The 27,020-nt window shown below is 44.0% G+C and overlaps 2 protein-coding genes across 9 annotated transcripts in view; one reads left to right on the forward strand and one right to left on the reverse strand.

Annotated features, from left to right (window-relative positions):
- Positions 1-4,758: 4,758 nt before the first annotated feature.
- On the forward strand, positions 4,759-23,014 carry PAX9 (paired box 9). The gene is made up of 4 exons (XM_026019064.2): positions 4,759-5,152; positions 5,958-6,584; positions 9,608-9,750; positions 19,803-23,014. The coding sequence occupies exons 1-4, from the start codon at positions 5,149-5,151 to the stop codon at positions 20,055-20,057; spliced, it is 1,029 nt and encodes a 342-aa protein (XP_025874849.1). The 5' UTR covers positions 4,759-5,148; the 3' UTR covers positions 20,058-23,014.
- The window catches only part of SLC25A21 (solute carrier family 25 member 21), a 470,325-nt gene continuing 464,641 nt past the window's right edge, over positions 21,337-27,020 (reverse strand). For 3 of the 8 annotated variants that reach the window (XM_072761459.1, XM_072761461.1, XM_072761460.1), the window contains 2 exons: positions 25,780-25,900; positions 22,932-24,262 (listed from right to left, as the gene is read on the reverse strand). In XM_072761459.1, coding sequence (XP_072617560.1) covers positions 25,818-25,900 — 83 coding nt within the window. In that variant the 3' untranslated portion in view covers positions 22,932-24,262; positions 25,780-25,817. Of the gene's footprint in view, positions 24,263-25,779; positions 25,901-27,020 lie in introns of all 8 variants that reach the window. The other 5 variants (XM_072761456.1, XM_072761462.1, XM_072761458.1 and 2 more) reach the window with 2 other exon arrangements.

Consider the following 27,020-nt stretch of genomic DNA (forward strand, 5'->3'; position numbering starts at 1 on the left):
GATGCTTAGACCCAGACAGGGCGAAGTGCCTCCTCTCTCTGACTGGAGGCTCAGGCTGGCCTCCCCGAAGGGATCTTCCCTGCCCCTGCCCCGGCCCCGGCCCCAAACCGGGATCCATCCTTGATCGCACTTGCCGGACCGCAGCCACAGGTTTTGCCCTTTGCATAAAAATGTGTTCTCTTTCATTTGAGGATTTAATAAACAAATGTAACTATATCACATGGGGCTCTGCGCCGTCCTTCTGAAAGCAATTCCGCTGTTGAAAACTGAAAAATGGGTGTAATTTGCGTTCAGAAAGTGATGTTAGGGTCATGGCAATTTCCCGGGCCATTATTTATTTTTACTTTAAAGTCTTTAGGGAAGATTTGCTTATATACTCGGAAACCTTCCAATGCGAGGGTACCAGGAATCCAGTTCGCCTTCAACGCGAGGGGGAGGGGGTGGAGAACAATTACTGAGTGACGCTAATATGGGGAAACTGAAAAGAAATGTCGATTGTTTTTATTGTAACAGAAGGAGTGAACAAACAGAAAAACCAACCCTGGGTGATCGGAAACAGGCAGGCGGGGAATTAAAAGCGGGTTTCAGGCTGCAACAGGCCCCTCCCCTGCCCTTGGAAGGAGAAAGCGGGTGCCGAGCGCTCTCAGCCCCGGGGCGCATCACACGGCCCCGCAGCGGGATTTCTGCGCTCTGGGGACCCTGCACGCTGCTGTCCTCTGGGGAAAGGTCTTGAATCGTAAGCATCGTCGGCAGGAAGGCAGAGAGGCGGCAGGGAGTCCTTGGAGATTCTCCGAGAATTCTCTGGGCTCCTTCTGGGGGCTGCCCCCCCGCAGGCCCCCGCCTTCACTTTGGGCTGGTGTATCCTGCGGCGTCCGCGGCCGGGCTAAGTCCAGGCCTGCAGGTCAGTGTGTGGGCACCTCCACACCCCAACCCAGGAGGCCTGGCTGGGGCTGGGGGCCCTGGCAGTCTTGTCTCTCCCTCACCCCAAAGCTTTTCCCTCTAGCCGCCGACCCCACTCCACCCGCGGCTCTACGGCGCAGATCCCGCCTGGCCCGCAGCTCAGGGTGGACCTCCCTGGCCTCGGGCACAGGGCGCGCTTCCGGCTGCCACGTGCCGCAGCAGGCGCTGGGAGGTCGAGTAGGCGGAGGAGCGGCCGCTGACCCCGAGTGGCCGGGACGGAGCAGTGGGCAGGTCGGGGCTGGAACCCGTGGCCCGGGCGGTAGCGCAGTCTGCAGAGGACTGAAGTCCGGCCTCCTTTACTCTACGCCGCGCTCAATCTTTCACTTACCCTGAAAGAGGCGCTCCCTGGGGAGTAGAGGACCGGATTCGAGATCTTGTTTCTACCTCATTCCCTCCACTCGAGGCTGGAAGAAGTCACTGGGCTCCGAAAACCCGTCCCCCGGAGCTCAGAGCCTGCCTCGTCTCCATCCCTGGAGCTCCCAGGGCTGGGCGAGAAGCGGGCACCGTCGCCCGCGCCTGCCCGGGGTCCTCTCCCCAGGAGGAGGGGAGGAGGAGGGCAAGTTGGAAGAAACTGCCCCTTAATCTTCTCTGCCAACTCTGCCCTTCATAAATGCAACTGCGAACGGCAGGACCTCTCGCGCGCGGGGACGTAGTCGTAGCTGACCTGCAGACCCCGGGGGAGCAGCCCAGGGCGTCGGTGGGGTTGGAGAGCTAGGAAGGAGTTCTCCTCCCTCAACAGCCTGTAGCTCCGGGGTCGCACCTCGGCAGTCCCCGGGCGGGCGCCGGCCGCCAAGTTGCGCGAGGGCGGCCTCGGAAAGAGCTGGATCCTGTTCCTTCGCGCGGTCTCTCCTTGGATCCCGCTAGCGCGGAGAGGGGGGCCCACAGGTTACTGTCCGCGGCACCGCGACCGCTGACAGGTTTATGAAGACTTTACAACATCTGGCCTGGGCCTGCAGTGGCAGGGCAGGAGCCCAGCCTAAGAGCGCGCTGCGGGCTAAACTTAGCCCAGCCGCGCACCCGGGGCGAGCTGCCCCTGGAGTCCCGGGCCCTGGCTTCCCTCTGGCTGGTGTATACTCTGTCCCTGCCAGTGTGGAGCGTCCGGATTCTCTCCACCCCGTGTAGCCCGCTCCTTCCCACCCTCCCCCGTTAGCTTCCAGTCTCCTACTGAGTAAATATTTACCCTGAGAGCGGGTAGCCCCTTGGAGGAGGCCTCGACAGCACCCTGGGAAGGCTTTTGACTTCTCCCCCTCGGCCTGTGTTAGCTGCAGGCCTTACTGGTTGTGTTTTGGATTTGGTCTTTTAGTTGACATTTTTCCGATCTCAGTGTAACTGAGTCTGAGTCCACAGCGGGCAGTAATCGGGCAGCGCTGACCCCAGCTGCCCCTTGGCTCTTTCTCAAAGTTCTGCGTCCCTAGGCCCACTGTCGAGGCTTACTGGCCCTTTACGTCTCTCCCTCCCGGTTCTAGCCCTCTAGTCCTCTTTCCCTTCTTCTGGTCACTTATGTCTCTCTTGGGCTCTTCTATTTGCCATATCACTCACTCAGTGTGATCCCAGGGGGGTTCAGCATCAGCCCCTTGCTCTAGGATCCCTTGCCTGTCTGTGCCCTGAAGTATCAACTCCTTTTGCCACAGAATCTCGGGCCTCAGTTTACCACGAGTTCTTAGTGTCCCCAAGCACCTGTGATGATTCTTCGCCGGCTCCTTGGATTGCGCTGAGCTGAGAGCACCGAACACCCGCACCCGCCGGCGTGATGAGGGCCTGCGGGGCTTCAAGAATCCGGGAGAAGGGGTGCGCAGCAAAGATAATGCGCGGACAGGGCCAAGTCCAACAGGTGGAAATGTCGAGATAGTAGCAGACCTGTTTGAGAGCATGGGCATGTCAGGCAGCTGACAGAGCTTAGAGGCAAACGAGAGGGATTTGTGTTTTAGGTCCACCTAGCCAGAGCTCTAAACAATGAGTCTCTGGATCACTCCGGGTTGGTGCTGTAGAACCACTAAAACCCTCATAGGGCGCAAAGACCCACATCCGGCACTGGGTCCTGCCAGCCAGAAGGTGGAACAGCCCTTTACCGACACTGCAGCCCAGCAAAGTCAGGGAGGCACTCGCTGGGCTCGAGTTGAGTAGAGTCCGAGCAAGAGGTAGCTGTGCATGTCTGGGGGGGGGGGGGGGGTAGGGGAGGGGTCAGGGAGCTTCTTGACTAAGAGAAGCCCAGTATGTTCAATCTTTCACACAAACCTCAGTCGTAGGCTCCTCTTTGACATCCCAGTCAAATAATTTGCACCCAATCCCCAGGAAGAAATTGCTGCATTAAGAATCTTGGATTCTCAGGGGACCTCTGCGTGGCAAAATACCAGGTGGTGCCCAACAATAGGTATTTGGGGTCAGACCAGGGTGAAATCGCTATCAAATCAAACTGCGAGATTTTGAACAATTGAAACAAACAAAAAGACAAATTCAAGTATTTCTAATTGTAAGACTTTTTGCAAGAACCCGATTATAAACAGTTAAGGGTGTTTGAATGTATCTGTATCTTTTAAATCCTTCTTACCTGTAAATTTGAAGTTAGACTGTAGCCCAACCACAGGAGCCTGAAGATCTGGAGGTGGCTCTTCATTTCAAAAAGCAGAGATGACCATTCATTCTTCTGGTTTCTTGTCACTTACTGGCCCAAAATCTGAGCCCAGTCAGCTTCCGTGTAGGTAGACCAGAGCCATACACATCCCCTGGGATTGTGGGAGGATCAACAGGAATCCTTGTGCACAAGAAGTAATGTTATGACTGTCTAGTATCCTTGAACCTAAGCAGTCCAAACACCCAGGTTCTAAAGATGTCTCCCATCTTGTTTTTAATTTTGATTAGCATTCTGCACAACCCATATTCAAAATGTGATTAATTTTGGCCGCCGAAAAGAGTAATGTACACTTTAGATTAGACTTGGAGTGATCGAAAGTGAAAATTCGGAAGTAGGCTGACTTTCAGGGCCTCTGGTAGCTAAACAGAAGATGGGGGAATTGCATGTAGGTGCAGGCTCGATGTTCAACTTTCTTGGGACCAATCTCTTTTATTAAATAAGACCCTTTTGCTGCGGTTCACTGGTTGGGGGGGAAACCGGCAAACCGTGGCATCAAGTGCCAGCAGTCCAGCACCGAAGCTGAGCGCAGTGGCGCGCAGGCCTCCAAGGAGAGTGCCTCGAGCCAGGCAATCTTCGATGTTGGCTGGGAGCTGCTTAACTTCTCCGCGAACCGTGTGCGGCCACAGCCTGGAGCCTGCGTGGCTAGGGTTTGCCTCCGCGCTCCCGAATGAACCCACCAGAAACTGCGTTGGGAGCGGGGTAGTCCCAGGGGCAGCAGAGGGGTCTCCACCTGGCGGTCACAGTGGCCTCCACCTCTGGCTCGGTCTCCCCTTACCCTCCTGGTCTCTCGGATCGGCCTACCGACTCACACCTGCGCTCTAGCTACCTAGCACAGGCTGGAGTGAGGTATCATCCTCCGGTAATAGCGTCCATCTCCAGACAGCCCCAGGAGGCCCGCAGGACCGGCTATTCTAAGAATACCACTCCCCCCCCCCCCACACACACACCTGACGGTGGCCCCCACCTCTCACCTAGAGTTCTAACTTCAGTTAGGAGGCGTCTGTTCCCCCCCCTCCCGCCAAGTTTCCTCAACTCCTTCCTCCTTAGTCTCTCTATTCAGACTAAACGCTTTCATTTGCTTATTCAGCATTTTTCTCAGCCTGATTTTGTTGTCTGTTTGCGCTGCCGCGGGAAAGGTGTCAAACACCCATTTTCATTGTGTTTAGTCACCCAGGTGCAGAGCAAGCTTGAAAGAGACAGCGGAAGAACTTTCCCGGACTGCACTGTCGCTCAGCGGCCCGCACCAATCACCACGCAGCTTGACCTCGGGCCCTCCTCTTTGAGGGCGTGTCCCTCGTGAGTGATAGACGGAGCCGCCCGGCCCCGCTCGGGCCAGCCCACGTTGCTGCTTAGATTGAAATGCAGAACTCTAGCCTCTTTCATCGGGGCACAGACTTCCTTTTACTCCTTCCTCCTGCTCTCTCGCCGCCTCCTCCCGGGAAGAAGCGGAGGCACCGGCGGTCCGGGGCAGCGGCAAGCCGGGCCACTGAGGCTGTGCGAAAAGTTTCTTTTTGGGAGTTCGGAACTGGGGCCCCTTTGGTGTACTGCTCGGAGCAATGGGTGAGTGGCGGCGGGGAACGCTGTCAGAGCCGGGAAGGGAGGGAGGGAAGGAGAAGGCGAGGGAGGGAGGGAGGGAGCGCGAGGGCGCGCACCGCTGAGCGCTCACGCTCTTCTTATTGACTTTGCTCGTGTTCCTACAAGTTGTTAGGACCGCGCTGAGGGTCAGGGCGCACGGCAGGTCAGTGCGTGAGCGGGGGCTACTGGGTTGCTGTTGATGCCATTTTCTGATCTTAAAACAAGGGAGCGGTGGCATCAGCAAGCTCTGTAGCCTCGGTGGCGGACCAAGTTTTGTTTCACATAAACTCACATAACTCAGAACAGGAAAAAACAAAACAAAACACAACAAAACAAAAAAGCCAAACCAACTGTAGTGTCTCCTAGACCTCGCCTAATTGCGCCGGTCCCCAGGCCGGGCGCTGGGGCCCAAGCGGTAGCGGCCCAAAGACTTTTAGCGCCGAGCAGCCGAGAAGGAGCCGGTTGCAGGCGTCAAGACTGATCTCCCCGCCTGCTTCGGAGGCTTTGGAGCACTTGGAGCGGCCTTGCTTCTCACCACTTTATTTGCTTGTAGTGGCCGCAGGCACCACCGGAACGGGGTGGGGGGCGGGACGGAGGGTGTCCGATTCGACCTTAGTGGTTTGGGGCTGTTGGGCAAGGCTCGGGGACAGTAGGGTTTGGGAAAAGCCCAGGTTCCTCGCCGGGGGTGGGTGCACCTACCCAGCCCTCTGACGTGGGCGGAGGCCGAGTGGTAACCGGCTGTCCCAAACTGCCGGTGCGCGTCCCCGCGCGCCGCGTGTTCGTTTTGCAGAGCCAGCCTTTGGGGAGGTGAACCAGCTGGGAGGAGTATTCGTGAACGGGAGGCCGCTGCCCAACGCTATCCGGCTTCGTATCGTGGAACTGGCCCAACTGGGCATCAGACCGTGTGACATCAGCCGCCAGCTACGGGTCTCACACGGCTGCGTCAGCAAGATCCTGGCGCGCTACAACGAGACGGGCTCGATCTTGCCAGGAGCCATTGGGGGCAGCAAGCCCCGAGTTACCACCCCCACCGTGGTGAAGCACATCCGGACCTACAAGCAAAGGGATCCTGGCATCTTTGCCTGGGAAATCCGGGACCGCCTGCTGGCGGACGGCGTGTGTGACAAGTACAACGTGCCCTCGGTGAGCTCTATCAGCCGCATCCTGCGCAACAAGATCGGCAACTTGGCTCAACAGGGCCATTACGACTCGTACAAGCAGCACCAGCCGGCGCCACAGCCGGCGCTGCCCTATAACCACATCTACTCGTACCCCAGCCCCATCACGGCGGCCGCAGCTAAGGTGCCCACGCCTCCCGGGGTGCCTGCCATCCCCGGCTCGGTGGCCATGCCCCGTACCTGGCCCTCCTCCCATTCCGTCACCGACATCCTGGGCATTCGCTCTATCACCGACCAAGGTAAGGGCTCGGGGGCCGGATGTGTGGGTGTGCAGAGCCTGCCTCTGCACCCTCGCTGGTGTCTCCGTATCTGCGGCCTCGGGGCCCGCGCCTGTCCCACCACCGGAGGCTTTTTCCTTTCGAAACCAAGGAGTCGTCCCAGGGGGTGTCCTGATCTCATTAACTTGAAATTCATGCCCTCTGTTTCCTTGCCACACACAGTCTCCTGCCTCATCTCAAACTACCAGACCCATAACATCCCCCCATCCCCAACACATGGTTCGCATTTTCCACCCTCCCCCGCCTCTCGCGCCGCGGCAGCCTTAGACCCGCTCGCTCGCTTGGAGAGCGCGGCCCGGGTCGGACTTGGGGCGCAGCCCGGGAGGCCTGAGCCGGCGTGGGGCTGCCGGCTGCAGACACCGCTGCGGGCGGCTTGTTTGGGGATCAGATGCGGCCGCGAGGAGTCGGGCACCCTGTGGAAATTGCAGTATTCTTGGATTCTGGCAATCAGGCCAAATTTGCTCAGGCAGGAAGTTCAAATGTCACCTAATTGGTTTCATTCTTATGCTTCACTTCATTTTCCTCGGAAACGGAGGTCCCCAAGTTACTACTAGTAACTTGCATGTTGCTGCATTGCTCGTTCTGGGACTAATTTTCTGCTTTATTTCTCTCTCTCTCTCTCTCTCTCTCTCTCTCTCTCTCTCTGCCTCTCTCTTTTTCGTATCGCTCCCACCCCCGGCCTTTACCTTAGCCGACTTCAGTATGTGTATATCTTAGGAAGTGGCACCAACCTCCCCCAGCCACCCCCCGCAGGGATGGAAACAAAATGCATGGTGATTTCATCTTGTCCTCTCTTCTTTCCCGGTTTCCCCAAGCCTGCGGCTTCCCTTTAGGGTCCCCCGTCCTTGGGAATGCATGCAGACGTCTAGTACCTGCACCTTTTCAGCGGTGCCACCCCACTCTTCCTTTCCTTTCTCACCCTTGACCTTGCGGTGTCTTGAGTGTCTTTTCTGCGTGGTAAGAACGATTCCCCGAGCTCTCCCGCGCAGTTGGGCTTCCGCAGACCAGAGCTTGTTTTCTTTTACTTCATAATTAACCAAAACAACACAACAACAGCAGCAAGGAAACTGGCATTGACTTCTTTCTCGGTAGAGGGAGAAAAGTAAAAATACCCTAGACACAGAATCTAAATAATATAGAAATAAGAGCCTACCGTTTTAATTTCTTAGCCGAAAGTTTAAAAAGTGCAGGGGGGAAATTAAGTAGGAGAAGGTGGTGGTGTGTGTGGGGGGAGAGTTCCTTTAATTATTTCCTGCCTTTCTCTGTTGCCACCACATTGGTACAATTATCTTTTTAAGTAATTAAAGCAGAGCCCTGATTTCTCATCTTCTTGGATGCTGACCGAGCTTACAAGACTCTTCTTCTAGTAGCTCAGTTTTGTCTTATTCAGAGTTGGTTGGAGCTTTAGCTGGAGAGAGTTTGCCCTTGATTTATAGGATAAACTGACCTCACTGACATTTAAAGGAAGCCCCTGTTCATGGGAAAGTGTGAGATCAGCAGAAATGGGGGCTCACAGGGGGATCTCAATTTCTTAAGATAACTTCAGGCTTGTGCCCACCGATTGCCTTTTGTCTGGGAAGGCAAAGAGAGATTGGCAGTTCTTTGCCAAAACACGGTTTCCTGGTATAAATTGGAACACAATCTGATTCTTTGGAGAGGGGGAGGAATGGGGGGGGGGAAGAGTTGAAAAGACAACTGTGCTTCCCTAGGGGTCCTATAGTCAGACCAAGTATCAGCTGGAAAAGTAGTGGATTATATGGAGAGGAGCAACTCTTCATTCTAGATGTTGATTCTGGATGCCAGCTTTAAACGACCCGTTCTCTGACAAATCTATGAATATAAAATGATCATTTCTAGAAGTGATCATTTCTACAAAATGATTGCCCTTTCAAAAGCCCTGTGTCAGATGGAAGTATTTAAACTCAAGTTGTGGTGGCTTTGTCAAACTTCAGTCCTCCACCCATAGGTCCCAAAGACAAAAACACATTGCTCATAGTCTTCAAATATCTTTTCTTTAAAACTGCACTTAGTCATTTAAGGATGGCAGTGATTCAAGAGGCACACTTCTAGGTATTGTGGTCATCAGTTTACAGCATATAATTTTCTTTATATCTCTATTAAAAAACATTAAGGATAACTGACAGCTTTACTCCTTTTTCAAAAACACTTAATTCTACCTTCATTTTCTTAACTTTTATTTCATTAAAAAAAAAAAAAAAAAAACAACTCCCTCTACAACCTGGCCACTGACACTGGTGGCATTTACTGCGGTAACTGTAGTCTTTATTTTTTAAGTTATGTGCACATAATCTCACATATTTAATGTGTAGACATAGAGCATTAAGGGCAGTCACATATGAATTACGCACACACAAGACAAAGTACGCATGTCTATTTTGCGTGTGTATTGTGGGCATCATGCAGTTATTTGTTTGCAAAGGACTTTGCAGGTCTTTGGTCTCTGTTGACCTAAGTGCGAGATCCCCACAGCGCGGCGAGCACTTTTCTGGATGTCTCGGAGCAGCAGCAGCAGCACAGGCCAAAGACGGTTAGGCCAGGGACGCTCCTCTCTCCCCTTTCACTCCGCCCGCACCAGTCCCTGTTTCCTGCCTCCCAAGTCGACCCCGGACGAGGACTGGGACGAGCGGCGCGTCCAGCTTCGCGTGTCCGTTCCTCCATTTAGGAAAACTCTCAGGTTCCTTCCATTCGCTTCCCCGGGGGAACCAGGAGAGGAGGAGGGAATCAAAAGCCTTTGAAAAAAAGGGGGAAAACCCTTCCCGCAGGCGTGGGGGCGAGGGCTGGGAGAGGCCTACGCCAGGGGCGTGAACTGCGCCGGGCCCGGGCCGGGAGCCGCCGAGGCCGCGCCCGGGAGGTCGGGGGCAGGGGTCGGCGCCCCGGAGCTCGCCGGTCGCGCCTTCGCGCCGCGTCTCCGGAGGGGGCGCGCGGGTCGGCCCTGCCGCTTGACGCCTTCTCCTCCTCCCCAGGCGTGAGCGACAGCTCCCCCTACCACAGCCCCAAGGTGGAGGAGTGGAGCAGCCTGGGCCGGAACAACTTCCCGGCGGCCGCCCCGCACGCGGTGAACGGGCTGGAGAAGGGCGCCCTGGAGCAGGAAGCCAAGTACGCTCAGGTGAGGAGGCCGGGGCCCCGCCGGCTGCGCCGCGTGGCGGCCGGGTTCGCGCGACGGAGGACCCCGTTCCCTTCGGAGCCTCGACCAGGGGAAGCCCGGCCGACCCCGCCAATGCCGGGAGCCCATTCCGGGTCGGGCGAGGCGGGACCGGGGCCCGGAGCTTCCAGGGCGCAGTTGAGGCCTCGACCCCCCGCCCCCGCCCCCGCGGTGGAAGCGCCGCCGGGCCTGCCTGGCCTCCGCGGCGCGGGGAGGCGGCGCCCGAAGCCCACCGGGCCGCTCGCACGCGCTGGCGAGCCGGGCGGGGCGCTGCCGCGGGGCCGCGCGCCGGGCCTGGGTCCTCGGGGCGGCGCCCGCGCCGGCGGCTTCCGTGCCCGCGAAGCGCACGCCCGAGGTCGCGGCCTGCGGGTCGGGGGGCGGCGGGGCCCTCGCGCCCGGCGGTCTCTCGTGCCGCGGCTCCCCGAGGACAAACAAACGTGGCTTGCCCTGCGACAGCGAAGAGAGGGCCACCCGATAAACCCAATACAGTTACCATTCCCCGATTAAAGGTCACGTCGTAATCTCCCAAGGGAGGTTTGTGAGAAAACCTCAAATTATACGGACTGGCTGTGGACCGTTTAATTTTTCTTTCCCTCCGTCCCTCCCCCGACTCTGCAGAAGAAAAATTAAAACACTCGTGTTTTTATTCCCCCTGAGGAAAACTAAGCAACCACCACCACAAAAGCCCTAGAGTTTTGAGTCTAAATTCATCATCATGATGGAGTCAGGGGTTCAAAGCTCCGAAACACACACACACACACACACACACACACACACACACACACACACAAACAAACACGGACCTGACCTGAAGGCAGCCTAAGGTTTCTAAGAGCGGATCTGCGTAGATTTGCAAATTTCTTAATACCAAACTCCAGTTCCAAAGCCTCAAAATACCGTTTTCATTTTATTATTTTGAAGCCGTAAAACTCCTATGTTTTCTTATCTGTCAAAATTAGCGTTTTACATGAAATGTAACTTACTTTTATTCGCTTGGGAAAAAAAAATCCTAATCCTTATTTTCTCTAACAAACCCCATTTCCACTTCCTTTTCTCTCCCTTATTTTGCTAAAACAGAATTAGATACCTATAAGTAGCTCTCCCATGACAAATATCCCAAGACATAGCAGCAAAGAAAAAGAGGTCCCTTTCCTGAGTTTGTTTCTACTGTAAACAATGCCGGGGAGAAATTATTATTATTTTTAAAGATTTTATTTATTTATTCATGAGAGACACAGAGAGAGGGGCAGAGATTTAGACAGAGGGAGAGGCAGGCTCCCCGCTGGGGAGCCTGATGGGGACTCATCTCAGGACCCCAGGATCACCACCTGAGCTAAAGGGGAGAAGCCCAACCACTGACTGGGAGACGCTCAACCAACCTAGGTATCCCCCAAGGGGAAATTATATGAAAGTTTGCAATTTTCTTTTATAAGAAGCCCCCATTCATAAAGAAGAGGCAGTATGTACAATGGTTAGGAGCTCCGATCTTCTGGCACCAGTCACTAAAGCAAGTTATTTAACCTTTTAGCACCTCCATTTCTTCATCTGTAAACCCGGGACACAATAGTCCTAACCTCAGGAGATGTTGTGAAGATTCAATGAGATAATGCAGCCCTATGGCTCATAGTAAGCACGCATTAAATAGTACCTGTGGTTATAAATGGCGGTTGGAAATCGACTTTTAAAAACAAGCATTTTTTTTGTGTGAGAATATACTTTGTTCAGAGAGCTCATAGTCAAAAAGCGCCAAGGCATTTTGTTACAAACAATAGAGGAGTGTTTTTAAAGCACTGAGCAGAGTAGCAAGCATTTAATAGGTGCTCAGGAGTTTTTATTAGGTCATCATTTGTTGGAATAACATCAGGAAGTATAGAGTCGAAAAATAGTTTTAAATTCTTACATATAGTTGATACACCCGGTTTATTTATGAAGCAGTGTCATAATTCAAAAATCTTTGATTATTTCATTTTTTTCTCTCTTCAATTATAGACCTACTGTTTATACTCATTTAGAAATGGTTAATTCATACACCTCAAAACCACACTGACCAATTTAAAATAAAAATAGAACGCTGATTCAAATAATCTACTCTGTATACTTTGACCATTTATATCGATTACATTTAAACACTGATATTATATCACTAAATTATGAGATTTGTAAAGGCAAGTAAATGAGAGACATAAGTGGCTAAATAAGTATTGTTCTAAATACAAGGGGACAAGTTATATATTTTTTTTTCCAGAAGAAAAATATCTTAAATTTGGAAACTTATTTTGTTTAAAAAAGATTTTATTTATTTATTTGAGAGACAGAGAGAGAAAGACAAAACAAGCAGGGGGAGGGGCAGAGGGAGAAGCAGACTCCCTGCTGAGCAGGGAGCCTAATTTGGGGCTCCATCTCAGGACCCTGAGATAATGACCTGAGCTAAAGGCAGACTGCCTTTGCTACTCAGGCACCCCAAATTTGGAAACTTCTTAATTGCAGTATGCTAATCTTCTCCAATGCCAGGTAATAATATAATTCAGATGATGTAAAATTTCAAAACTTGAAAAGTTTCTAAGTACAATTAAATCAGTGGTTACTCTATTATAATTATCAAAATAGTCCTTAATGATGAAGGTGTTCTAAGTAGGCACAGAAATTTAGGCTGTGTCATTTTGTGAGCAGTTTTGGAATTTAGACCTTGATTTCCTTGAGGGTAAAATTCTATACTAATATTTGCTCATAAACAAGAAAGCAGTGATAAGGTGTCTCATATATATGAGGTGTCACCTTATATATAAGGTGTCTCATATATATATATATATATATATATATAAGTGTCTCATATATATGCATATATATGCATTTCTCTTACAAATATTCAAAGGGCAGGTATATTTTTAAAAATCATTTTTCAAAATGTTATCAGCATAAGTACACTTTTACAATCAAATGTAAACTTACATAACATTTCTCCTTATTTGTATTATGAACAAAATTTAAAGTTTTCAGCAAAAGAGATTCTCAAAAATTATGCACATAATACTTTCAGGGCACTTATAATTTTTGTTAAATAGTGCAACATTATATGAGCCTAGTTTCAATTTAGTATATAGAGGAGGAAATTGAGAATTCAAAATCATAGGAATTAGAGCATAATCTTTTCCCAGAAGACACCTGTAAAATTACCAAAGGGTCTGAATTGACAACTGATTGTAGGTACTAGTGATTACCGTAATCTAGAGATTCTATTTTCAGCTTAAACGCAAAAAAAGGATGACTGATCACTAGTAATTAGAACCTTATGCACATTTCAGCTACAGACATACCTATCTTTTGTTTTTTAAATACTAATTTAGAATATTCAAACTTGTCTTACTGATTAATATTACATTGAAGTCAACATTTCACATTGCCATGCAGAAGTCCTTATTGTCTACCGTTGAGGATAGAAGAAGAGGAATACTTACTTGTTTTGGCTTTTTTCACCTGCATTTAATATTGGGCTAGAAATCCTTAAACTAAAAAAAAAAAAAAAATCCTTAAACTCATCTAATTCTGAATGGCAAACATTCTCTGTTTCCTAATGCTGGTTCTCTTCTGTTGAAAGCATAAAACCTCTACTGCATGCAATTGCATGGCAAAGAGAAGGCGGCATGTGGTGGTGGAGGAGGATTGAAATATATCTACCCTTTTACATAGTACTTAGTGAATTAATGCTTCATTTTATTTAAACAGTTTATAAATAGTTGTATTTTTAAAAATTTTTTATTGGAGTTCAATTTGCCAACATATAGCATAACATATAAATAGTTGTATAGTTCTTGAAACATTTTCTACAATTGGGCATATTTTCTCAGAAAAAATGTATTGCATATCTGGTACTCTAACTGAAGTAATCTGAATGTTAGATTTATAAGCTTATAGTATCTTCATATTTGGGTAGTATATGTTAGATAGCTATTTTAATATAACATAAGCTACAAATCGAGATGTCAGAGATGGGGAATAGTCTATGCAAACTTGAACTTGAAAAAGTTTAACATTAAACAAGTGAAAATGATTGGATTTGGAGACAAATTAATCTGAAATTTTTATGAAGCATTTATTTGTATTTCTAATTGTATTTGAAATAAAGATAGTATTTCAGAATCCTGAATATAATTTTCTAGTGCATTATTTTAAACTCTGGTTGTCCTTGCAGACATACCGTTCTCATGAAAATATAAATGAAGTTGCACTGGGTTCTTCATCATATGAAATAAAAGTTAATTTTGTCTCAGATAATTTATAATTTTGTAGAGAATCCAACTTTAGGCAAATGCCAATAGAGACACTTTGAAATTCATGATGTTATCTATTATGAAAAACATTCCTTGACCTGGGTTGCTTTTATCTAATTAGTGTCTTAAAATAAGATTAATGATTATGTAGTAGTAAAATGTGTCATATAAAATACAAAAAAAGCAATTTCAAGTTTTTTCAAGGCTACTTTAATTTTAATATTTTAGAAACATAAAATTTAGGAAAAAATTCAAATAGCTTTCCATTATCTAAAGACATTTAGATCTGCAGTGTGATAACTCAGCATAATTAAGATCTTTTTGGATGAATGTTGAAACCATATTGACAACCGTCATTTCACCTTATCAGACTTGTTTTATAGGTCATTGCATAGTGAATTAAAAAGGGCAGAACAACAGTCAAACAAAAAGATTACACCAAAAAAAGAAAATCTTGTTTATTTTCAGATCTGAAACATTTTCTTGCTAATGATATGGAAGCTGAAATTCTAGGTGAAGCACATCTCTATTTGTGGCTAAGTCTACTCTACTATAAAGCCAAAGTAAACTCATTTTATCATAAGGGGAGGACCCGACCAGGTAGAGCTGATGAGTGGATGAAAGACTGTGGGTAGAGGACTTGGCACTGCTATTTGCATTTTCTTCAAGAGAGAAAATGTTGAGTAGACAATTCCCGGAATGTGAAGACTACTAGTCTATAACTTGCAATTGCCAGACAGTTGTCATACCAGTTTTTTTTTTCCGTGGTGAAGAGTGTTTGGATATTAATGCATTTCCATTTTCGGGGGGGTGGGCGGGTATAGATGTGGATAAATGGAACAACCATAAATCAAATAGTGAAATGGCTACGTTGGAACTTATATTTACTTTTTCCAACAGCTTTATTCATTTTGCTTACTTAAAGTGCAACGCCAGTTCTGTGATAAAGAGTGCCCAGTTTTTCTGTTGTTGTTGTTTTTCTTTTTAAAGCAAAAGTATCACATCTTCTGCCTTCAAAAGGCTGCACTAACTTAGGTATACAAATGATTATGAAAACCTGTGATGTGTCCTGTTTTATGAGGATATTGAAATGATTAAGGCAAACTCCTGTCCTCAAACTGTTTATAGTCTAGCTCTCTGCCAATTCAGCTCCTCAACATAGTAATTTAAAAACATATTTTTAAAAACTGGCAAATCTATATTTCTAACATTTTAGAAGAAGTAAAGTGAAAACTCATGCTTTTCATTTAAACTGTAACTAGACATTGTATTTCATGTGTTTTTTTCTAGACAATTTCCTTTAATGCCAGTAAGATAAAAATTTGTCTTTTTCTAAAAACATTCAACAAAGCAAGTAACTTACTTTTTCCAGGGTATGCAATTTGTCTACTTTATTTTGTATTAGTAAATCTCATTCTCAAAATTAGTTAGAAGAGAATTTGCTTCAGGGAGCCTCCTTGTACAGTTCTCATGAGGAGAGGATTCTTCTCATGGCTTTTATGGAAGATATGCATAAAAAAAGGGGTTGATGGATTGAAGTCTTATTTATGGAATCTTTAGGTAAAGTCATTTTCAAAAATGAGATTTCCATTACATGCCCATTGCTGGGGTTTCATTTGGAAAATTTGTTTACTCTTCTCTGGGGATTCCATATGTTGGTTGATTTATAAATCATATTTACAATCCAATTAAATAGAGTAATTTAGCATGTTTGCTCCCACTATATTTATGGTGTACATTTGGTAGTCTCCACTCAGCTTAACTAGCTTTTCAGATTAATTACATGCCCTTCACTGAAAACATTAAACAGATTTGGGAAATTTAAGTCATGTACTCTTTTACTGGAAAGAATAAACAAACATCAATGCTACCTGTAGTTGTTTTCCTTTGTGGTGGAAAGTTTTACTCATTCAGTGATTGCTTCATAAATAACAATTACTTTATCCAGTAGAGATTTATATCTTTTACCAATGTCATGTTTCAAAATTAATAGTGAGAAAATTGACAGGTTTATTGAGTTACTAGAATGAATGAATGGTGTAGGTGGCAGGTACATTTTAAAGCATGTTTGTCATCTCATCTTGCTTATGCTGCTTTTTCTAAATTTCTAAATCTGAACTTTAAAAGTAAAAAAGAAAATTAAGACAAAACTTTTTCACCCCAGGTCTGGATCCTAATTTAACCTGAGGGAAAACTAAGACTTATTTTTATACTGTTTAAAGATTTGTGGGTTTTTTTCCCTTTTTTTTTTCTTCTAAGCACACACATTTGCCTCCTCTTGCCTTTTTCTAACAAGATAAGGATATCAAACCTCTTGAGCATCCCTTCTTACTCATCCTTTCTGCAATACAGAGGGGACTGCATCACTAAAGTGACTCTAAGTATGTTGTAGATTTTAGAGAACTTTGAAATATTTAATACTAATAGTAATAATAACATAAAAGCAAATTTGGTGCCTTAAGTATGAGAAATTGGGCAAATATGGAAAAAATTAGTATTTATTTTATGCTCCACAAACAAATGCAGTCACATAATAAGTTAGGTACCTGAAGGTAACACAGGCCTAAATCCAGCATTCTTCCTCCCTCTAAATCCCAGGAGCATTATATAGAATGCGAGTCCAATCCAGCCTGGTTTCTCAGGGGGGACGTTTCAGGGCAAAAAGAAGTGGGTCCAGGTAAGGGGATTGTAGGCATTGCAACAGAACAGCTGAAGAGCTCCAAATAAAGGGGGTACATCAAGAAGCAATGGTTCCCAGGGCAAGGGGGTATGGGGAGGAATGGGAAGATGTTGAAGCAAGTGTTTTAGAGGAAACTGTAATTGTGGATGATAGAAAAAATACAAAGAAAAGAAAATTGGTAGGAAAAAATTAGCTGTCATGAAAATTAGAATTCTTCAATGCAGTTTTTGGCTAATAGAGCATTGTTTCTTCATGTATAATATTAAAAGTTTAACCTTATGTACCTCTAAAGTGTTGAGCAAAGGTTTTAACTATTTAAAAATAATTTTAATCTTAACATTCTTATTTGATTTTTAGTGACATTAGTGTCAGCAGCATAAAATATTAATTAATCTTGAATGGAGGAGGCCTATACAGATACAAATACCTTTCTATAACTGGACTAGAATGTGTTTTTTTTTGAAACTAATTTCTTTTTTTTTTTAAAGATTTTATTTATTTATTCATGTGAGACAGAGAGAGAGAGAGAGAGAAAGAGAGAGAGAGAGAGAGAGAGAGAGAGAGGCAGAGACACAGACAGGGGGAGAAGCAGGCTCCATGCAGGGAGCCTGATGTGGGACTCAATCCCGGGTCTCCAGGATCAGGCCCTGGGCTGAAGGCGGTGCTAAACTGCTGAGCCAACCGGGCTGCCCTGAAACGGATTTCTTATGGGTTTTTTGGAAAATTCTACACAAACATGATTGGAACTATAATTTCTATGCAATGCTAGATTTCTTTTGCAATTTGATAGCTCTCCATCTTACTCATCTTCTGAGAGCCTTAGAGTATGCCTCCTTGGAGCCATTCTCTGATGAGTCATCCTCAGAAAGGGGGAAAATATTTTTTTTTTAGAAGTTAAGAAACAGAATGAGGATCTAAGAATGAGAATAGCATTCTAGAAGGAGAAAGAATCTTTTACAAGGTGTTATCTCAAAAGATGCTCTAGTTTGATACTAAATTGTGTATCTTTTAATTGTCCTGGAAAGGCAGGAAAAGATTTGCTACAGAGGATCCCATGTCACACTGGAGTGATAGCTTCTTTTAACACATGACCACTTACTTGCCAATTGGCCCAGGGTAAATGGCTAAATTCCTTAATCTATATTCTTGTGTATAAAAAGAGGATACAATTTCATTTATGTTTTAAAGTGATGTGAAATGATTTCTTTGCTAAAAAATAGAGCACCATCCTATGGGACCCTTGAAATACATTTTTTTTTTAAATTTTATTTATTTATGATAGTCACAGAGAGAGAGAGAGAGAGAGAGAGAGAGGCAGAGACACAGGCAGAGGGAGAAGCAGGCTCCATGCACCGGGAGTCCGATGTGGGATTCGATCCCGGCTCTCCAGGATCGTGCCCTGGGCCAAAGGCAGGCGCCAAACTGCTGCGCCACCCAGGGATCCTGAAATACATTTTAATTTCAATTGAACATTATGTTGTAATCATTATATATTATCTTGTCATTATTATAAACCCAGTAGTTTATAATGAGTTACAATTCACCAATCTTCATTATTCCATAAAATATGTTGGCTATTTCTTGGTGCCTGGGACATAGGACATACTCAAGAAGCCTTAGTGTCCTTTCCCCTTCCTCATTTTTCAAAGAGCAGACACTTTGATAACCAGAACAGGAGGTATGTCTTCTACCAACGACACTAGGTTAACCCCTCTACTTTTATTCTTATTTTGTCAGAAACCCATGAGCAGTATTAAATCATACCCATGTGTTTATTCTACTCTGTGTATTGCTCTAAATTGACAAAATCATTTTTGAGAACCCACCATTGCATCTCATAGATGTGGAAGTAAAAATAATAAACAAATGAATTAAATTAGAAAATAATTTCCATGTTGCAATCCAAATGGAAAAAAGCATCTAATTAACATATGTCTGCTTTTCTTACCTCTAAGGATTGAATCAGTTTTACTACTAGCAATTCTATTATTTACATTACACTCACTAGGAATTATGTTGATATGTTAATTTACTCACATGACTACCAGAGAAAGGATTTACTATTTATTTCTAAATAATGCAGAAATTGAGGGAAAAAAAATAAGTTGTTTGAAGAAAGATGCCAAGTGTTCATGCCAGAATCGGGATTAGAAATCAGGCTGTTTTTGTTGTTGTTAATAGTAACAATACCAACAATAATTTATTGGATGCCAAGAGAACACTGGTTTCTAGGCAGAATCACTTGCCAGGGCTGCTGCATTTTGTTTGCAAACTAAGATTTTACATTTAAATTCATTTCAAGAGATTTATCCATGTGGCTTTAAAAATTCCTATCACAGGACCCCAAAACCTTGCAAACCAGTTTTCCAATTTTGAAACCACACATGTGCAGTTCTTTTATATTCTAAAAGACAGTTTCCTTTTTGATAAAATAGCTCTAGAAAAAAGATCCCCAGTCTTTATTTAAAAAGTCTTACAAGACAACTAACTGCCTGATTTTGCATGTCCTTTGTCCAACACGCATTTTCATTAACATGACATTTTAAAATCTAGCCCATGTTTTATTTAACAAAAGTTGTGCTCATTTTTAGTATCTAAAGTGACAGCTTACACTCTGTACCCTTCTTTGCTGGAAACGAAAGCTACACCGACCAGGCCCTTCACAAATGCTTCAACAAAAGAGCCAAACAAAACCAAAGTACAGGGAAGGTTGACAAAGGCATTCGGATAGCTGAACAAGCTTCTGAGAGTATTTAATCACCATTAATTCTTTCCTCACCCTGTATTTCCTTCCTATAATTCCCAATAGCAAAGCAAATACCATGTATTTTCATGTTGTAGCCTCCTCAAAACCTTTGTGGAAGGAGTAATGTCTTTTGGCATTATGTTTAAGTAGCAAGGTATGGATGCATTTGGAATGTAAAGATCGGATCTAAAAAAATCAGAAAGTAGAGTCAGAATATTGCTACTACCACTCAGAACTTACATTCTGCCACTTTCTGAGAACCCGTGAAATGTCAACTACTACAATGTGGTAATTTTCACCTCTTCTCTTTTCCTACTCTTAGGCACCAAATGGCCTACCAGCTGTAAGCAGTTTTGTGTCAGCATCCAGCATGGCTCCTTATCCTACCCCGGCCCAAGTGTCGCCTTACATGACCTACAGTGCCGCTCCTTCCGGTTATGTGGCTGGACATGGGTGGCAACATGCCAGCAGCACCCCACTTTCCCCCCACAACTGTGACATTCCCGCCTCGCTGGCGTTCAAGGGAATGCAGGCAGCCAGAGAAGGTAGTCACTCTGTCACGGCTTCTGCGCTCTGATGGGAAATTCTGTCCGCAGCAGCTTCACCCCGGCTCCCCTCCGCAACCCTCCCCCTCTTCCCGGATCCCACCCCTCCTGCCCTCCCGCCCCCAAAGCTGGCTTTACGGACTCACATCCTTTGTGCTGGTGACACTTAAATATTTCTTGCCATAACTTCTCTCTTACAGAAAACCTGACATGACTTTAGGATTTGAAAACAAAAGCAATCTTAAGGATTGAATGAGACATTTGTGTTGCCCACACACTGTTTAACGTAGCAAAGAAACCTGCACCCCTCAAAGGGCTTAAGGAACTTTTAAAACTAGTCTTTGGTAAAACCACATGTGTATATTTATTCTAAATCAACCTGAACTTTTGAAACGTGCAATTGTTGAGATTTTGCAAAATCAATAAAGGAAACTACATATAGAAAAAAAAGTTATGCTATACCCTCTAATCAAATAAGGTGACCAAATAAGCTTTAATTCATCATTAGGAAACTAATCAATAATTGACTTATTTGAGTGATGCTTTGTTTATTTTTAAGAGATGACCTATTTTGTTGCAAAATATAATGTATAACACAAGCAATATCTGAATTTAGCTCCTCCTGGTGTTTTGACTTGGTTCCATACAATAATGTTTATATTTCCTATTAGTTTGTAAATACGGACTCTGGATGGTGCATTTGTGTTTTCATCCCATGGGATATTTCCTCTCCCTCCCACCTCTATCTATTTTTTTCTTTCTTTTTGCAAAGGTGACTTTCTGGCAACGTCTTTGTCTCTGTTTGGTGGTGGGCTGCTCGGGCTCCTGGACCTGGACTTGCCCCATATTTTGTGTGTGCAGTGAAGGCTTCAACATCTTATGAAGGACACTTTCTTTCTACAGCAGAGGACTCAAAAGCAGATTAAACAAGCCAGTCTCCCATTTTGTATCCTAATCAAACAACACACATGCCAAGCATATAAAGACATGAGGGTGGAAAATATCTGAACAAGAAGGCTTTAAAGGAAGTCACTTAGAAACTTAAGTTTAATGTGAAACGCTTTGCAAAGACACTTAAAATGAACTTTATGTTAAGAAAAACCACTGTGAAACTAAATTGTACTGTTATTGTTGGCTTACCTGTGTGTTCAGCAATCTCAGCCCAAAATTATGTTGTAATTTAAAGAAAATGGAAAATTCTGCTCTAATGAATGTAAAAACGGCTTGCTGTGAAGTTTACATTGTTGTACAGAAGCATATTTCACATGTAGGTAAACTGGTGGTGGTATTAGAAATACAAATGCTATTTAATTTTTTTAAAAAATTCCCTTTATTCATTTCTGGAGGTACAGGACATAGTTTAGCTGATAAGTCTTTCTAGACCAATTGGGTTTTCACTTTTATGTTTAATAGTAGAGCTGTGGGGTATACGTGTGAGTGAGCATGTGCTATGTGTTTTTAAAACAACTGCTTTTCTTGGGCAAAACTCTACAGTTTTTCTCTTCTGTTTAGAAAGTTCTTCCTGCTTGGCAATACGTAGGCTTGAAACTACACTTTAAAAACATTGGTACAATTCATCTATTGGAAAATTAATATATTGTGGGTTTCATTGTTTTTTAAAAATATTTTTTGGTGTTGATTCTGTGCAATAATTAACAGGGCACATCACTAGATGTGGATGTTAAAGATGCATTTGTTAGGTGATCTCGATTTCTTCTTGTCTGTGCTGTGTGTGCACAGTCTACATGGCAGTCCAGTTCCGTCACATTGGTTTCATGGCTTCATTTAAAACTCAGATGGCTAGATGAGCTAGGTTTTCAGATCACTAGCATATAAACAGTAAGCAGATTTCTGACACATGAGTTATACTCGAGGAGTTGCTTTTTTCAAGCAACATATCTTATAGAGAGAGCTTTGAATGGCATTTATTTCTAAAGCAACCAAAATTCAGTGCTACAAACAGAGGATTATAACTTCAGGAGAAGAATAAGCAGAAGGAACAGATGAACTCTCAGGGCCATAGTCTTCCTTTGATCTTCTAAAACTCCTATTGACATCTGGAGTTCCCAGTCTGGTGAGAAAATAGACTATAAACCGAACGGAACAAAGATACCAGTCCAATATTTTGGTGGAGACTTTAAAACCATACCATACAGGCACTCTCCTGCCATCCAGAAAAACTGACATAAGGTATAGAATTGTCCCTTATCAGATATTTTTTTGGATGGCTACTAGGAGTCTTTAAAAAATATATATATCAATCATTTGTAGGGAAACACAATGAAATATTATTTTCTTTAAATTAAGAAATCTCATTATGCTATTTATAATTTTTTTCTGTTCTTGTATTTTAAAAAAATACTAATATTAATGATATCAAGATTTTTTTTCTTCTCTTTTTCCCCCAGGTCTTTTCTTAGCAACAGTGAATTCACACGGAGTAACTTAAGAAAGACAACAGAAAGCTAAAACACAATTTGCTATTCAAGGCAAAATATGATTTAAAGCTACTTTTACAAATAAGAGAAGGAAAATGGGATGGGGTATGGGACTGGAATTGTTTGATTTTTAAATGTTATTATTATTGGCTAATGTTGACATATTTCCTTTGTTTCTTAGGGGGTAAAAGTGTTGTTTTTAAACTGGCAAATGCACTCTTCAGAGATCCTTTTCCATCCCATTCACAGGGAGAGGTTAAAGGTTCAATTTCATGGCCTCTATCCAGGCAGTGCTCTCCCTCACAGGATGCAAGAGCATTACCTGCAAGGAGAGAATGCAGTTGTACAACAGACATATTCTTATTTCTCTTGTTTTTTTTTTCCCCTCCTTTTAATGACCTTATGGAATATTGGGCTGAAATATAAGTTAAAAAACACGTTGGAAAGGATGTACAACCGAAGGCTGTGTATGTATATACAGTATGTCAAAAAGCCTTTATTTTTATACTTCAAATGCTCTAAATTAATAAAAAGTAATAATTATCAAGTTATCTTTTATTTTTTATTTTCAAAATGCTTCAGTGACATAGTCTCATGGTAGAAATATCCCTTAGCAGTAGTTAAGAACATGTATCATCTAGAGTGTGCAGACATTTTGTTGACTTTAGCTACTGAAGTAGCATCATTTCAGGATGCAAATATAAAATCAAGTTTGGTTATATCAGTGCCAAGGAGATATTTTTAGAGTGCATGTTAGTACAGGAATCTTTGGAAATGCTAAGAATGTACTTCTATTTTGAAACATTTTTCCTTTCATAATGCATATTTTAACAATGCAGACAGTTGACTTCACACCTGAAGCTATCACTTGAAACTAATAACTTGGAAATGTAGTTTTGCTCTAAACATTCTTTCTAAGAATGGCATAGGTAAGAATTCTGAACAAAGATAGCTGGATGCAAATACAGACCGCACTAATCGGCCCAAGGAGTGGTTCCAATTTGTGTTTTAACATGAAAATATTTCAGCAACAAAAATTGTTTTCAAAGGGAATTATGTGAAGGAAAATAGTTCAATATAATTCATGTGTTCTATTTGCTGTAAAAGACTCCACGTATCAGGATTTAAAATATGACCTGCTTTAAGCAACAGTACAAAATATAAAGTAGATTTGGGAAAATATAGCTGTGATGTGTATTATTACTCTAAAGAACACCAACAAATTTAAATTTTGACAGAAAATTTTAGTGTACTTTGAAAACATTTTCCTTGTGCCTTTTAAATATTATTTATGGGAGAATTTAATTACTTATAAAAGCTACTCAAATTTTGGCTTTTTTTTATTACTTTAAGCATTTCTTGATCTCATGGGAAAAAGAATTATTAATACAGTGCATTTTCATATTGAAGCAGTATAGGAGGAAAACATCACAAAATTTATATAGTTTTTGTGAAATCTGATTTCTATACTATTTTCTATGTTCAGTTTACATACCTGATTACTTCATACTATTTTTCGTCTCACAGATTTATAGATAGGGCCAAGAGTACAGTCTCAATTTGTCTAGAGAGAATTTCTGAAGTATCAAAATAGGTTTTGTTCTTGAATAAGCTCTTTCCCCTTAATAATTGTATATGATTGTGTAATTATAATGTATAAGCACATCAGCTGAGCTGATAGTCCCTCCTCATGGTGCTGTATACCAGATATCCATGATCTCAACACTTCTAAGGCAATCACCAGTTCTTCTGAAGCCATGAATAGGTGTATTCATAAACCAGCAGCATCACCGCACCACCTAGAAAAGAAAAGAGCTGGTTTTTATCTAAAATCCTGCAAAACAGTGTTCCTTTCCCCCACTGGGTTTCTGAAGCTGTGAAGTCCCATAGGCCTATCAGGCAAGGGCTCTTTAGACTCATCAGGCCTTGGACTCTAATACATCGATATAAAACTACTGTGGAAAATTCTCAGAGCAAAATCAAGACCATCTTGAGCCTCTGAATACATTTTTTCCCCATGAGTTTCTGTAACTTTCATCATTTCTCATCAGATTCTTTTTCAGGCACTTTTAATTTTTAAAAGTAAATAAATATAGACACATTTAGTCATGTAAGGGCATGTGGCGTTCCTGCAAACAGAAACCTTCATATTTTTCATATGTGGGCAGAGGATTTATCTTTTTCGGTCCATAATTAGCACTTCCCTAGTTGCATTCAAGAAGGAAAGCTCTGAGAAGGTGCTTGATAGATGAGTCTGGTTTTCTCCTATTGCCTTCAAACTGCATTGCAATGTGAAAAATAGCTTCTGAGTATTTAAAAAGATGTGTATTACAAAATATAGCTAGCTTTCAACCTCCTTTTGCTTTTATTCCTTTTATCTGCCTCAGATATGAATGGATTGCACTTGAACATTTGGTAGTGGGGTTTGGGTGTCACGGACCACTATTTGTCTTAAAAGGTCAGCAGGACTATGATACAGGAAAACAAGCACCAAGGTTGCAGAATACCTAGAAATCGGAAGAGGCATCAACATGTGGATGATTTTGTGTTCCATGTGATCCAGTAAGTGGCACATGTCCCATGCTCTTTAATATAACCTATATTATCCTCTCATGTCTGCAGGAAAAATATTACAAAATCAAATGGGGACAAGTATCTTGAGCATAACTTTAAGAAGACTTGGCCTCATGAACAGAAGACTGACTTCTGATGAAAATAAATAGAACTTGATTTTGATCTTAGTTCTTTTGTACACACTGCGTGTGTGTGTGTGTGTGTGTGTGTGTGTGTGTGTGTTTTAATCTGCAGGCCACACATGTTTGTGTAACCTTATACCAAAGATAATTATCTGCCTGTAATTTTCATTTTTAACCCATGAAGATACTCTATTAGATCCCTCTCAGCTTCTGTAGACCTCTTGGCACTCTGGCAAACAAAAAAAGACCCACGTACAGGGGTTGTTAATACCTATGTAATTGCTGTGTTTACTCTTATTAACTGTTCTCCATGTAAGACAAGAACTTGCAGAATTGGGTTAGTTTTCAGCCTAGTGATATTTGGAGTTTAAACCACAGACTTCAAGAGCCTCTTTTCACAGGACATGACTGGTTGTTAGCCACATAGAGCTGCTGAGGCTGTTCTAAAAAGAAGATGGGAAGCTTCCCACAATGAAGGATGAAAATCCCAGATTTACCCTTTCTTTTATTTTTTTTTTTAACTCTTTCTCTTTGAAAAAAAAGTCTTAGGTCAAAGGTAACTTTCTCTTTCTCTTTCTTTCCTTTAAAGTTGCTGGGATTTGCATGTTTGGAGGACTTACATGTGAGTGTGGGCCAGGTCCCTGAAGGAGATTTCCAGTCATTCACATTTTTGTTTAGCCTGGACAGTCCATTCACAACAAGCCTTTTCATTGTATTTAACACCACAGCAACTCAGGACACCTCATGCAAAAACATTTAAAAAGCCAACCAAACATTTGCAAGCCTCTAACAAAACTTAGGGTCAGATTATTTAAGAGTTTTGGATTAAGGTTCCAGTCAATTACTGTTTTAGATAAACTCTCCATGATCACCACTCTTTTTAGGCCCATCCCCTCCTGAGAAAGCTGGGTTAGGGTCATTCCTATGATTTTCTCTAATACTAGGTCTACCAGCAGGGTTTTACTGTGTGGTGAAGGGAAAACATAAACCGGCAGAGAGAGTTGCAACAAAATCACCAATATTCTTTGTCATTGGCTTCGTTTTATACCCATTGTTTTTATGCCAGCGAGTAACAGGAGGCAAGTCCGAATCTCAAACGTGAAGCAAAATCCATGCTTAAATGTCTAGAAAGGTCAGGATAGATGGACTGGGAATTGTGGAAGTGTTTTCTGAATACATGAAAGCATGAGCTGTCCCCTACCGCGGGTTAGTAGAAATGCTGGCTCATTGGGCTGAGATCCAAAGGTCAATGTGCCCAGGTGTGAGTGTGTAGGGCAGGAGGACAGTGGTGTTAATAGGGAGGAATGGGAAGGGGAAGCTTCTAGGAGAGGATACCAGGACGCCTAAGTAGATGAGTATGGCCTGGTAAAAAGATATGAGAGGGCTGGTGCCTATTCTGTACTTATACACAGGGTGCTTATAACCCAAGACTGTTTGCCCAGGACTGTTGTCTGCAGCAGTTATGTTCTTATCTATTTACATAGAGGCAGCTGACTCTCCCTGTGGGAATGGCAGCCGGTTTTTTATGGGTTGGCATCCGGAGGTAAGGCCCTGAGCCAGGAGCCTCTACCATCGTGCTGACAGAGGCCAGGAAGGTGAGTGCCAGGCCGCAGCGCCACCACTCCCTGGATGGTACATTCACAGCAACCCTCCCAGGGGACTGTGAGGACAAGTGGCTTCTGATGTTTGTGGAGGCAAGTACCCTTCTTTTTTGTTTTTGAAATGAAGTTGAGGCGGGAACAAGAATGAACTGGGGGGCACCAGGCAAGTTTTCTCAGGCTGGTCCTTCCCCCACAGCCAGAAGCCAGTGTATGTACATCTTCTTGCTCACTTAACACCAACTGGCTGTTGGATCCTCTCC

This window comes from Vulpes vulpes, chromosome 6 (assembly GCF_048418805.1).
Source record: "Vulpes vulpes isolate BD-2025 chromosome 6, VulVul3, whole genome shotgun sequence".
NCBI classification, from domain to species: domain Eukaryota; kingdom Metazoa; phylum Chordata; class Mammalia; order Carnivora; family Canidae; genus Vulpes; species Vulpes vulpes.

What these genes read in the sequence shown, in the direction of transcription:
- PAX9 (XM_026019064.2), top strand. An exon ending in TCGCTCTATCACCGACCAAG is followed by an intron (nt 6,585 to 9,607) that starts GTAAGGGCTCGG and finishes CCTCCTCCCCAG; the next exon opens with GCGTGAGCGACAGCTCCCCC. An exon ending in AGGAAGCCAAGTACGCTCAG is followed by an intron (nt 9,751 to 19,802) that starts GTGAGGAGGCCG and finishes TCCTACTCTTAG; the next exon opens with GCACCAAATGGCCTACCAGC.